Source organism: Neopelma chrysocephalum, unplaced genomic scaffold (genome assembly GCF_003984885.1).
Source record: "Neopelma chrysocephalum unplaced genomic scaffold, ASM398488v2 Primary Assembly neopelma1_61b, whole genome shotgun sequence".
Lineage (NCBI taxonomy): Eukaryota > Metazoa > Chordata > Aves > Passeriformes > Pipridae > Neopelma > Neopelma chrysocephalum.
The window spans coordinates 10,970,981-10,984,424 of record NW_020897717.1 but is presented as its reverse complement, the minus strand read 5'-3'; the positions used below and the strand labels follow the sequence as shown (position 1 = coordinate 10,984,424).

At 37.7% G+C, this 13,444-nt stretch overlaps 1 protein-coding gene across 8 annotated transcripts in view; it reads left to right on the top strand.

Annotated features, from left to right (window-relative positions):
- USH2A (usherin) overlaps nucleotides 1-13,444 on the top strand; it is a 379,012-nt gene that overhangs the window by 146,707 nt on the left and 218,861 nt on the right. For all 8 annotated transcript variants that reach the window (XM_027681679.1, XM_027681684.1, XM_027681681.1 and 5 more), the window contains 4 exons: nucleotides 839-1,112; nucleotides 4,115-4,318; nucleotides 4,449-4,529; nucleotides 6,934-7,119. In XM_027681679.1, coding sequence (XP_027537480.1) covers nucleotides 839-1,112; nucleotides 4,115-4,318; nucleotides 4,449-4,529; nucleotides 6,934-7,119 — 745 coding nt within the window. The remainder of the gene's footprint in view (nucleotides 1-838; nucleotides 1,113-4,114; nucleotides 4,319-4,448; nucleotides 4,530-6,933; nucleotides 7,120-13,444) is intronic.

The window sequence follows — 13,444 nt, the reverse complement described above, 5'->3', positions numbered from 1 at the left end:
CTAATTATGAACACTGCAATGCTAATATTATCAGTAAACTAAATATGTCAGTTTGTCAATAATGGTGATAAGAATTTATATTAAATCTGTAGTTTTTATTTCACTTAATAAGGTTTTGTCATAGAAACAGTAATGCCTTTTTGTGGATGTATTCATATTTTTCAAGCACCAGTTCATCCTCTAAGTGTCTAGTGCTTTATATGTGCCAATTTACAGTCTCAGCCCACTTGTGTTCCATTCAGTTAGGATAAAGAGTCTTGCAGTAAAGCATTTGGAGACTTCTGCAGTGAAACATTTAAGTAAAATGTATTTCTATTAGAGAATTGGCACATTAATCTCAAAAAGTACATACAAAACCAATTATTTTCTTACAAGATGTAGAAGAATAAGGATGAAATGTATGAATGTAAGAATCAATGTATACTGCAAAAATTTGAAATTGAGTTCACCAGCCAATTAAAAAGACCTTAATCAGGTCTGACATTTCATTTCCTTATTATCTTGTTACATTTTTCTAAAAAATGAATCAATAGATAAAATACTGTTTTCTCATTCTCAAAAAAGCAAAACAGTCCTGATTCATTGTCCTTTCTTTTTAGTTGCATTAATGCCAAAGTCTGTTGTCAAAAATTCAAAATATATTTTCCTACATTCTGAATTAACTGTTTCACTCACTGTATTTAGCATGCTTTGTGTAAACAGTATTATCCTGAAGATAAAAATTTCTTATTCATTGATCTTGTGCATAACTCCTTTGATTATGGTTTTTAAAATAAATTTCTGTCATTGTGTATTTGATGTCTCTTTCAAAATATTTTTTCTCTTTGAAAATATATAGGTTGAACTGAAAAGTGGAATATTAAACATCTTTTTAAAAACTGGCGTTGTCTTCACACAAGTGGATCTCTGGTTGGGACTGTCTTATTGTGATGGAAAGTGGAATGAAGTCACTGTGAACAAGGAGGGCTCTGTGATTTCAACAAGTATGAATGAACTGAGAGAGCAGGCGCTTGAACCCCGTGTTCAGCAGCTGAAAGTAAACTCACCTGTCTACATAGGAGGAATCCCACCTGACATTCAGAATTTTTATAAAGAGCTGGGGTTAGAACAAGGTAAGATGACACCAAGAACATGTGTTTTCAAAAACTGGTGTCATGCACAAGGTGGACATTCTGCTGCTGACAGTGTAAATTCATGAATATGTAACAGGAATTTTTCTTTCCACCCATTGTTGCTTTAACTACCAGTCATCTCTACCTATATAAGCTATATTTTTATAGCTTATATAAAGCTATAAAAATTCTTCCCACCCAGTGATATCTGAAGCAATCTAACTGCTAGGAGGGGAACTGGAGAGTAGCAAATGGTAAACTGAGATGCCCAACCAGATGATCTCAAATCTTCATCAGAGAGAGCCAGTTCAGATAAACTTGTTTCACTTGATCCACTTGTGTCACTTGCAGATCTGGAATACAAAACGAGTGGAAAACAGTAAACATAGCTTAAATCACTGTAATGAGGATGGATGCTGCCACACGGAAGAATACTTGAGAGGGTTTTAGGCCATTTTTAGGCAATACTGATTCTAACCCAAAAAATTAAGTGAATATAACCCCCTGAATTTGGATTTTGGCTACAATTTCTGTGACGTTTTCCTTGTTATCAGAAAGGAGACATATTTTTAGCCATCACTGCGACCCTTCTGTTTGGGAACAGATCACATTTGTAGGGAAAAGAGAGAAGCATTACTTACAGCCTGCTACTAAGGCCTCCACAAAAGATCTGTAGGAAATGTAGCCGAAAGTGTCTACTAAACTGGCTCTGTTTGGGTGTGTTTTTTCATTAGTTGTGAAACTATTCATCAGTCATGGTGTATTTTTCAGATACTCTGAACAAATTCGTAGCAATCAGGAAGTGATTAGTGGGGAATCTAGTAAGTGGCTTTGAATGCATGAACTCACACTGAATATGTGCATCAAGTAAGCTCTGCAGAGCTGTATGGAAGCCTCTTGGTTTCACAGCTACAGAGTAGTTTGAATCAAATCCATGCACTGGCATTCACAGATATTTCAAGAATATAGTGTTCTTCCAGCTCTAAGTATCACATATAATATAATCTTCCTTCAGGTTCTGTGTGCATAATATTTATGGCCCGAAAGAGCTAGCCAGTCATACCCTGTCAGTGTTGCCTTGTAGCAGATGGTATAGCCTCGTGAGTGGATGCATTCACAACTCCTGCAGCAAAGAGATCTGTGAACAAAGAATCTAGGGCAACATAGCATCTAAAGTGAATGTCTGAAGTGCATACCGAGGCACATCAATAAACATTACTTTTCCACCAAGCCTCCTCAGCATGCTGCAAAATAAGATGGCGGCTGGGAATTTGTGTTTAGAGTGTCCAAAGAGAAAAACATTCGTATGTGTTCCTAAATGTGGTTTTAGGTAAACAAGATTAGACATTACAGCTTAAAGCATAGTTTAATTTAGGACTACAGTGATGTGATGGTAAGATAATAGAATATGGAGACCTTCTGATTTAATAGTTATTTAGATAAGATTTTCTCAATCAATGGCTGCTTGGTAGTTAATTATTAGTAAAGGAATGCTTTTTTGCTCACAGCAAATAAGGGATAAATATCCTTCTCCACCCACCTCTCCTCTATGTCAGTTACAACTTTAATTTAAGAAATTTCAACTAGAGTCTGTGGGCTTTTGCATGACCCATCATATGCCCTCTTAGAGGTTTAGAAGGAAGGTACCTTGCAGGAATGTTTGTGAGAATTTGTGCTGTCTTTACTTATTCTGCAGCTACTTGAGAATAAACAAGATTACTTGGCTGGCATTAGTCAGAAATCTTCAAATAGTGATAAATGTAGCCAAAAAGATACTAAAAATAATGTATTAAAATAGCTTATACAGTGTGCATCTCACTGAAAATTAAACAGCTGTTCATTTTGTCTTATGATTAGGATGCCTGTGCAGACTGGGACTAATTCTTTCCTCTGCCGCAGACTAAGAAACTGAGCAGGTCACTGTGGAGTAGCAGTTGAGCTTAAATTAGGATATATTCATGCCGAGGAGCAGTTTGGCTAAATTCCTAACATTGTGGAAAGAGAAAGTGTTTTAGAGGCTGACTCAAAATGGGTTTCCACCTTCAGTACCCCTTTTTCCATGAACTACGTAAGGACATTAGATTCTCAGTTCAGGTGGCTAAGCACAAATACTACTCTGATCTGTCATCTTGCAGTGATAAAGGCAATAAAAGTACATAATATATAAATACAGTGCTTTCACAAAGCTAAAGAGTAGCACTGATCAGTGAGAGGCGGATTTTTAATTTACAAAGTTAATTCTTAAATGAACTGAAGTCTTTGGTTTGGTTACTGTTTACTTTGTGTTTGTGTTAAACACCAGTCGCTACTCAGATTTGAGAACTATTTTGTGTCAATTTATTAATTTTTAGTAAATATAGAGATTTTAACAACTGCATTCTGAGTTTTATAGTGGTGTTTTAACTGCAAATTACTAATTTAACATATTTGTAATGTTGATAGGAATGTTACACAGATGGACACACAAATATATGTATGTATAGAAATAAATATAAAATGAAGCTTCTTAAATTTTTTATCATAAACAAATAGTTTAGGGTTATGTTTCTAGAGGATGTTTGTAAACAGCATACCAGTTATATCCCCATCATAAAAAACTGAAATAACTCCATCTGATCTCCTGAAGTTAATTGTATTTTTAATTTAGATATTTTTCTTAGTTTGAGAAAGCATGTGTATTAACAAAATATTAGAAGGCAGCAGAAAGCTGATTTTAAAAGTCAGGATCACTTTTATGGTAATAATTTTAAAGTGAGAAGTGGCAGGAGAGAAAACAGAAAGCTATTTCCTTGTAGGATGGAATTGCTAACAGTGAAAGTGTAGACCAGTAAGGCAGGAACTTACCAACTTAGTATCGTGAAAGTGTAGGCAGAATGTCATGTTGGAAGTCAACCTATTCACATTATAGTCTTTAATGCTGAAAATATAGAATTGAAAGGAACAAAAGTGTTTCTTAATGACTGAAGCTCTTTATGTGGTACTAATCCCTTACTGTTTGCTAGGTTTCGGTGGTTGCATGAAGGATGTTAAATTTACACGAGGTGCTGTCGTTAACTTGGCATCTGTGTCCAGCAGTGCTGTCAGAGTCAATCTGGACGGATGCCTATCAACTGACAGTGCTGTTAACTGCAGGGGAAATGACTCCATCCTAGTGTACCGAGGAAAAGAGCAGAGTGTTTATGAGCGTGGTCTACAACCATTTACAGGTAGCACATTGGTTCTTTAAAAAAATTACATAATTTTCAGTTCATTTTTTGTCAATGTATTACTGTGTTCAGTGGTTTTTTAGTATTTTTAATCCTTTACCTCCTCTATACTTCCCCATGTCCTTTGAAGAATACCTCTATAGGGTGGTTGCCTCAAATGAAGGAGGATCAGTATCTAGTGTATGGACCCACGTTCGTACAAGAGAATCAGGTAAATATAATTTTAAGTTTTACTTACTCTCATTTTTCATAGGCTATTTAATGCCAGGTTGAAGGTGTTCAAGAATGGTCTAGACACAATTCTGTGCAATGTGCTCTAGGATGACCCTGCTTGAGCGGGGAGGTTGGACCACATGACCCACTGTGGTCTCTTCCAACCTTACCCATTCTGTGATTTTGTGGAGACAATCCCACTACAATGATTTTGAGTAGTGCACGTTGCATGGTATTTCTGAAGGAGCAAAACTGCTTAATGCTTTGAACAGATACCAAGCTACAGTCATCAGCTAAAGTGTTAAGGAAAGTATTTTCTTATCATAATTCAAGGTATTTTCCAAACATGTATTGGATAATGTCATTATGTGAGAGGAAAGGATGTTATTCAACTGCATTAACTGAGTAAGAGCAACCATCCATGTAGTTGTGCTCTTATGTGCACGTCTGACCTCGTGTTACATGAGTAGGTTGGAGTAAGTAAATCTGCATTTTCCTGTGTATCACCTAATGATACAAAATCAGGTATAGAGAAAGGTGATACTGGGATAGCAGGCACAAGCCATGGAAATAAGAGGCCATGTAGTTGCTAGGGACAAGAAGGTCTTGTGAAAGTTTGTTTTTTAAATGACCCGTGCTTGAGTATGCTGCTCAGTGTGGCTGAATGAGGATTCTTTTAACAAGTAGTCCATAGATTGTGTGTGAAAATGTGGCAGTATATACGACAAAAGCAGCATGTGGCTTGTGGAGAAGGTTTCAAAGTAGGAACATATCTGCTGAGCATTAAAGATCAAATTTTTCATATGTCTTATGAAGAAAATTTAAAAAAACTTTTCCTCTTCTGCTCAGTGTTTTTGCAAACTTCATTGAACAAGTTTTTGAAGATTTATAGTTCTGTAAATTTTATCTAACAAACTTTCCCTCTTCTGTAAATTGACGCCTAATTGCATTCCAACAAGGCAGAGAATTCTTTTGATGGAAGTTATTCAGTGTATGATCTTAAAACATTATGTGATACTTGCATAAATATTGGACTTGAAAATGCATTCTTATACAACTTACTCTCATTATTTTGTGTGCCACCCAGAAGGCACAATTTATATGCATATTTTCATATTAAAAACTGTCTGACAACTGTAAAGTTTGCCACGAATTTATGTTTGCAAGCTGACCACAGTATTGAGCAGTCTATGTTCCCTGGGGTTGGAGAATAATTGCACTATTTAATTATTTTTGAGTTGGTTTTGTTATATCCCTTATGAGAAGACCATCTGCTGTACTGTACCTTACCTTACCTTCATATCTAATAAAATCAATATATTACTGTAGTAATGGAAACTTTCTCAGAGTATCACATTCTTACTTTACACAAGAATCACAACTTCCAGATATTTTTGTACTTTCTATGCTGATACCCTTCTTATAAAAAACAAGGCTGCATTCATATTTAATGAAACTAAACAATAAAATTACCAAAAAATAGGTTATTTAATGGTGAGAAAAGCGAATGATCATCAGCAGGGCTAGGGAGTCCACATGCGTTTACGGCAAACTCATCATCCATCATCCTGCCATAGTGTTCCTTGGGTCTTTCCTTTGCATCCCTTGTGCAGTCATCTGTGATGAAGCTGTTACTGGCCAGACCTTTACTTGGTATAGTAATATCTAAGAAATAGTTAAAGGTTATAGGAAATGGGATGATTTCTTTTTATTAGCAACTGTATGCATATATGATCTTGGTTTTCTGTTCCTTAAAACATTTTCATTTTCCTTTTTCCATTTTTTTTTTCTTTTTTTTCTTTTTATATTATGTTATGATCAGAAGCAAAGGATTTTGCAAAAAGGCCTTAAAAATCACTGCTTTGCCCCAGGACAAGTGCATGGCATTGTGGAAATAGGAAAATAAATCAAGGACCTTCAATTTTTTGAAGGACTTCTGTAAATGAGAATGCAAATATTTAGAAATGTCTCATAATTGTGACATTATGTGGCTTAGATACCCAGCTGATAAATATCAAAACTCTTCTCTGTTGCAGTACTGTCTTGCTTCATTCAGTTGTATTATTTTAATGCCTGAGCTTGTTAGCTACATGCAATCCACCTCCTCTCTTTGTGAGTGATGCTTAAATATGTTTGATACATGAAATGTTTTTGGAAAATTGCAACAAGACAAGAAGGAATGTTATGTAGATGGAGTTTTGATGGTTTTGAAATATAGCTTAAACTGAATAGCTCAAGATGTGCAGTCATATTAAATCAATGCTGAAAAGTTACAACTCTAATAAATTGTATTTATGCTAATGGTTGAGTCTGATTTACTGCAGCCATTAAAAGTGAAGAATAGGGGCAATAGTCTCCTTAGAACTGCCATTTTCTCTATTTTCTATTTTATCCTTCTACAGTTCCACAAAATGTGCCAACTCCCTCAAGAGTTCACAGTATAAATGGTTACAGCATTGAGGTCACCTGGGACAAACCAGCTGGGGTCATAGGTGTAATTGAGAAGTACATTTTGAAAGCATATGAAGCGGATGGTCCCAATGTACCCATCGCTAGTGCTGAGCTTGCTGACGCTGGTATGCTCACAGGTAAATGCTGTTAAGTACCATTTTTTAGGCATATCTAATAACACAGGATGCTTATACCTTCTTTTGTTGATCTGTAAAAAATTACTTGTCTATTTTTGTGTATACACAGCATAGATAACATTTGGAAGGATAATTATTTGTGTCAGCGTCCTCATAATGATGTACTTATTTCAAAGAACAATAGAAATTAAGATACAACACAAATACTAAAAAGCAATTCCCAAACTATTTATGATCTGGGTGGGAGGAATGCTTTTTTGGTTTGCTTGTTTTTGCTTAGTACATGTGATTTTTTTTTCCTCCTTCACTGTTGTTCCATTCCAGTTCACCTAAATTAACTCTGAATGTGGGTCCCATAGGGTACTATCTGACCTGAGGTATGAAAGCACTTGATCTACCTGCCTAATTTTGATCATATAAACCTAACTGATTTCAGTGGGAACTAGCACGCATATGCATTAATCAGATGGTGTGGTTGATACCACTGGGATGTAGAGGTAGGTTATTATGGAATGAAGGTATTCAGGGTTTTGAGTTTATGGGGTTTGTTTGCTGTGGGTTGTGGGCAGAAGCTATAAGGAACCATTACATGAGACGTTTCCTGGAGTCTAGGTCTTTTTACCCATAGGAGGCAGATTTTTTTAGGAAGAAATGGTGGACTCTTTCTGCTACATAGAGAACATTTTGGGACATTTCTTCCTGTCAAGATAACATGGATCTGGCTTTCTGCTCTCTATTAAAAAATTGCCTTTGCTTGCTGCTACAAGAGGAGGAAGTACTTTACAGACAAGAATCTGGATTATGTTATATGGTGACTAAATGGGGCAATGGTACAAAATCTTACTTTCATTATAACAAATTGTGACCAATACATTTGTTTTTATAATCTCTAACATCAATTATTTAATTCATAACAATTACAAAAGTGGTAACGATGTAATGCTCAAAGCTGTTGCTTTGGTTTGACTCAGGTTTTGGGCAGTACAGTAGTCTTGGAAAAACTGTTAACTCAGGCAGTATATTATTGCTGCTTTCCTGAAGCCCAGGTAATAGTTTTTACATAAGTATATATGGTTTGTGTTGTTTCTCTGCCATAAGCATACATTTTCAAGGGAAAACTTGCATGTATTTTACTTTCTTCAGTTTGAAATATCTTGACTATTTGTGAGTGATGAACTTACATACTGCATGGGCTTTCCATCCTTACTGCGATTTTTTTGATGACCTTGTTGATTTCAATATTCTTTATTTATGCTATAAGGCAATACAAATTGTATTAGCAGAATTTAAAGACCCTAGTAGAAACATATGTATTAGATAGCTTATTCACAGCTGATGGTCAGAACAAAAATGTTGTTTAAATTTGTTGGTGCTGTGCCATGATTATGTGTCAGGGTTATGAAAAAGTCTGTACCAGCCTAGACAGGTTATCTGCACGCAGCTTACAGAAGGTAGAAGAAGAAAACATACCTTTGTATCAAATGGAGACAGTAAGTGGATCTTGGTTCTTTATTACAGCAGATAGCTGTTGAATAATGGAAAATAAAAGAATGGAATCATAGAACACCATGTTGGAAGGGAGCTCAAGAATCATTTTGTACAAACTTTCTTGGCAAAACCATGGTCTAGACAAGATGACCCAGTGCCCCGTCCAGCTGAACCTTAAAAGCGTCCAGTGCTGGGGAATCCACCACTTCCTGGGGACATTATTCCAATGGCTGATTGTTCTCATTGTGAAAATTTTTCCTCTTGTGTCCAAGTGGAATCTCTCAAGGAGTAACTTGTACGTGTTACCCCTTGTCTTCTCCATGTCACTCCTTGTAAAAAGGGAGTAGCCACTTTTTGAATACTGGAACATGGTGATAAGGTCGCCCCTGAACCTTCTTTTCTCAAGGCTGAACAAACCCAGTTCTCTCATCCTTTCTTCACATGGCAGGTTTCCCAGTCCTTTTGTCATCTTTTTGGCCCTTTTCTGGCCCCTCTCCAGCCTGTCCACATATTTTTTACACAGTGGGAACCAAAACTATGCATAGTGTTCCAGATGTGGCCTGACAAACACTGAGTAGAGTGGAATAATGACTTCTTTATCTCTCCTGGTGATGCCTTTCTTGAGGCAACATCCTGCTGGCTTTGTTTGCCACAGTAGCACACTGTCCACTCATATGACCCAAAGAACTTAAGAATGTCTGTATTCAAATATCGGTCTCTCTGACAATGTCAGATTATAGATGCTTAGGAAGAAAACGTAAGAAATGTGCTAAGGATAGAGTGAGTGTTCCTGTTAATACAAATTCAGCTGTTTGGCTGAAAGCTGCATCTGGACCATCATACTTAATGTACTATGGTAAAATTGTCTTTATTTTTTTATACATTTATACTTCTAGCTTCTGTAACTTGCTGTGGCAGTAAGTTTTCCAATTCAGTTTTGTGTGTTTAAGGACTGCTTCCTCTTATTATTTATAACTGCTACCCAATAGTTTAGTTACGTATTTCCCAATTTTGGCATTGTATGAAATATATAATTGATGTCCTCATGGTGAGGTCAGAGCTGAGACAAGCGGAAATTAAATCACCATTCTTGAAGCTATTTTATCTTAGTTCATTGATTTCAGGAAACCTACACAGATGGGCAAGTCTGTGGACATTGAGAACTGGTTATCCACAAATGTGAGGCTCCCAGGAAAAGGTGTCTTTCGCTGTTGAATTATCTTTCCTAGTTAATCAAAAGTTATCATAAACACAGAACCCCACAGAAGATGCTCTTTGCTTACTTTGAATTTGCTGAGAAGGAAAATGTTACTTGTTTTCTCCCTAATTTCAGGTAAATTTCTTTAGAAATTCTTTTGTTGTGTTCCATGAGGAAATGCCACAGTAACTCAAACAGCCGGGCTTGTTAATGCAACAGCAGAGAAGAAAGCACCACACCTCTCAGTGGGATCACTGATAAAGAAACTCTGGCATTTTTCCACACCCTCCTTCAAATTTTCATTCCTTGTCAAACCTAGGCACCACTTAATCTGCTGCTTGCAAATGTATCTGAGGGCACTGACAACCTTCTTTGTCTTATTTTTTCCCTGGAAGCTTTTTGTGCCCATCTGTTGTGTTTTGGTTTATACTTAAACTGTAAATTCTTTTGAACCATTTCAGTAGGGTCCTGAGTCATAACTGTTGCACAGTGACAAAAAGTTAAGAGCACTACCCATTTCTGAGAAGGCTGTCCTGTGTGTGTCAAATTCAGAAGAACCTGTTGTACCCTTGTCAAGAAGAAGAAAAGCTGAGCTAAATATTAAAACAAGTCTTTAAATGACTGTAATACCACAGTCTCAAATGCCTATTTCTGACTCATCAGAAACCAAAATCCTTCCAAATCTGACCCTTGTAATCTTAAAATGTAATCTTGTAATGCTTAAAATGAGGTTCTGACTGTTGAACCAGGAGTGTATTGGATATATTATTTGATATATTTCCACATGGTGTTCAGTATCTGTATTCTAGGCTGAGAGTATAAAGTTAGAGTGTAAATTTTTGGGATTCAAGGAGCACTGTGCAAGCCTACTTGCCTTCAAAGACGCATGTAATAACATTGATACACTTTGGATATAGCTGGTCACACAGAGTGATAAAGGAAGTACAGGGTCATCACATCAAAGAAGTTTTTTCCTAGAGGCTGGGTTGCTTTCCTGTGCATTCCAGTGCATTCCACATGCTGACGTGAAAATTTGGAATATAAATTAGTATCAGTATTTAAACAAATGAAAGAGGCTTTAGAAGATACACTGTTTCAGTGTGGTCCGTGAGAAGCTTTTGCTTCTAATTTCCTTTGGAATCCAGAATATCAAAGGATCATTGGGGTTGGAAGGATTGTCTAGTCAACTCCCCTAGCTCAGGCAAGGTTAGCTGGAGCAGGTTTCCCAGGACCACATCCAGTCAAGTTTTGAATATCTCCACATATGGAGATATTCCACTGTGGGAAGCCAGTTCCAGTGTTTGTCCACCCTCACAGTAAAAAAGTGTGGTTTCTTGTGTTCAGCTGGAATTTCCTCTTCTCCCCCAGGAAAGTGGTCACAGCACCCAGCCTGCCAGAATTCAAGAAGAGTTTGGGCTCTCAGACAGATGGTGTGATTCTTGAGGTTGTCCTGTGCAGAGCCAGGAGTTGGACTTGATGATCAAAGAATCGTTTAGGTTGGAAAAGACCTCTGAAATCATCATGACCCATGATCCTTGTGTGTCCCTTCCAACTCAGGATATTCTATGATACTATGATTCATGTATTTCAATTTGTGTCCATTGACTCTTGTCATATCACTGGGCACTACTTAGAACAGTCTGGCTGCTTCTTTGTTCCCTCCCATCTGGTATTTAGAAACACTGATAGATCACCCCAAGCCTTCTCTTTCCTGAGTTCAGTCCCAGCTCTCTCAGCCTGTCCTAGTAAAAGACATGCTCCAGTCCATTTTTCATCTTAGTGGCCCTTTTGTATCATCCACAAACTTGCTGAGGGTCACACTTCCCCCATCATCAAGGTTGTTAATGAAGATGTCGAACAGTATTTGCCACGATATCAACCCCTGGGACACACCCCAGCTGTCTTGCCTCTAAACAGGTTTTGTGTTACTGATCACAATCCTCTGATGCTTCTCTTGTCAAGCACAAGCACTAGGAGGACTATGGTGGGTTTTTTTATCCACCATAATTCCGATTTCTCTCATTTTAGAATTCAGGAGATTGACAAGCCTGTAAATGACAGGATCCCAAATATGGGCAGTGAAGAATGCTAATGATACCTGAAAATAATATTGAAATAAAATATGCTTCAAAAGAATTCACAAACAATTGGTGTTCCTCTTATAGATTTCTCTTTCAAGTGTGTGTGGTTTTGCTGTTCATCCTGCCTGTGTCATTGCTGCAATAGCCCAGGGCTGATGTTGTGACTGCACACATGGTAACGAGAAAATTGTTGTCAACAGGTTCCCCTCTGAAAGCCCATGGCAGCCGTTCCCTCCTTCCCGTGGCACGTGTTTGTAATTACTTTTCAACTTTTAGTCTTTTATGCTTGACAGATGAATATCTCAGGAAAAGTTAATTTAATGATTTAATATGGTTAATCAAAGTGTCTGGGCTGCACCTTGGTTTTGAAAGTGCTCTAGCTAGAGAATCTCTCAGAAGAGGAGACAGGGCCACCTGCCAGTGACAGATTGGCTGGGGCTGGACAGCGGGGCCATAGGACTGGGGAAAGCTTGCTGCCAGGCTGGCAAATGCCCATGCTCTGGGAAATGCTGCTGGCTGAGAGATTCTCCCTCTCAGGGAGAGCTCTGCCAGGCCTCAGCCGGCACTGCTGAAGCAGCCTGTGGCTTTGCAACCAACCTCTGCGCCCTGACCACTGCCTCTGATGGCATTCGGGGGTCACTGTCTGAGGTAGTTCTTAGGAAATGCTGTTTCCTTTGGGCTTTTCTGGTCTATATGGGGCCTGTGAGCAATTTACCACCGATGGGGAGTGTACCACGTGAAACTGTTAGTGAATTGCTGGAATAACTTTCACGCATTTGAAATTACTTGAAAGCTCTTGGTTTGCACAAATGTTTTACACCGAAAACATTCCTAATGATACAGTTAATGAGATTTTTGTAAATTTATAGGAATTTATAAATTTATAGGAAAGGATTGCAAACCAACTAACGTAAACGTATGTAGGGTTAGAGCACTAGGAGGACTCCCAAATCCCTGCTCCAAACTGAGACAAATTTCTAATGTTCTAAAACTTTTTATGTAGATACAAAGAGGCATAATGCACTAAACAGGTTTGGTGTATTTAGTTTATATTTACTTACAACTAATGTTTAAAGTAATAAAAGCTAGAACTTTGTAATGAAAATATGGTTTTTGAAAGCTGCTTCATTAGGTGCTTGGCAGCTTGAGTCAAGTTAAATACAAGAATGGCTGGTATTTTGAGGTGGATTATTTCTCATTATCATCATTTTGCTGAAGTAACCTTTGGTCAGAAGCACAGATAGATGACAGAAGATGTCTAAATATTTCCCAGAATGACAGTATGTGCTTTACAATGCCATACCACAGCATGTGAGATCTGGAGGGCTGTACTCATTGTGCCCACACAAAGGGGTGTCATGCATTGAGATCCATTTAATGATGAGGGCTGTGATGCTCATTGTTGGCCTGTTTTGTCCCTGTGGGTGTCATAAGGAGATTTGGTCTCTCTGTCTCTCTCACCCATCTGTAGGCACATCTGTCTTGGTGGGAGGAGCTGAAGGAGCATACCAGAAGCTGCAGCCCAGCCCCTGCTCAGATCCCTGTTTGAGTGCGGCAG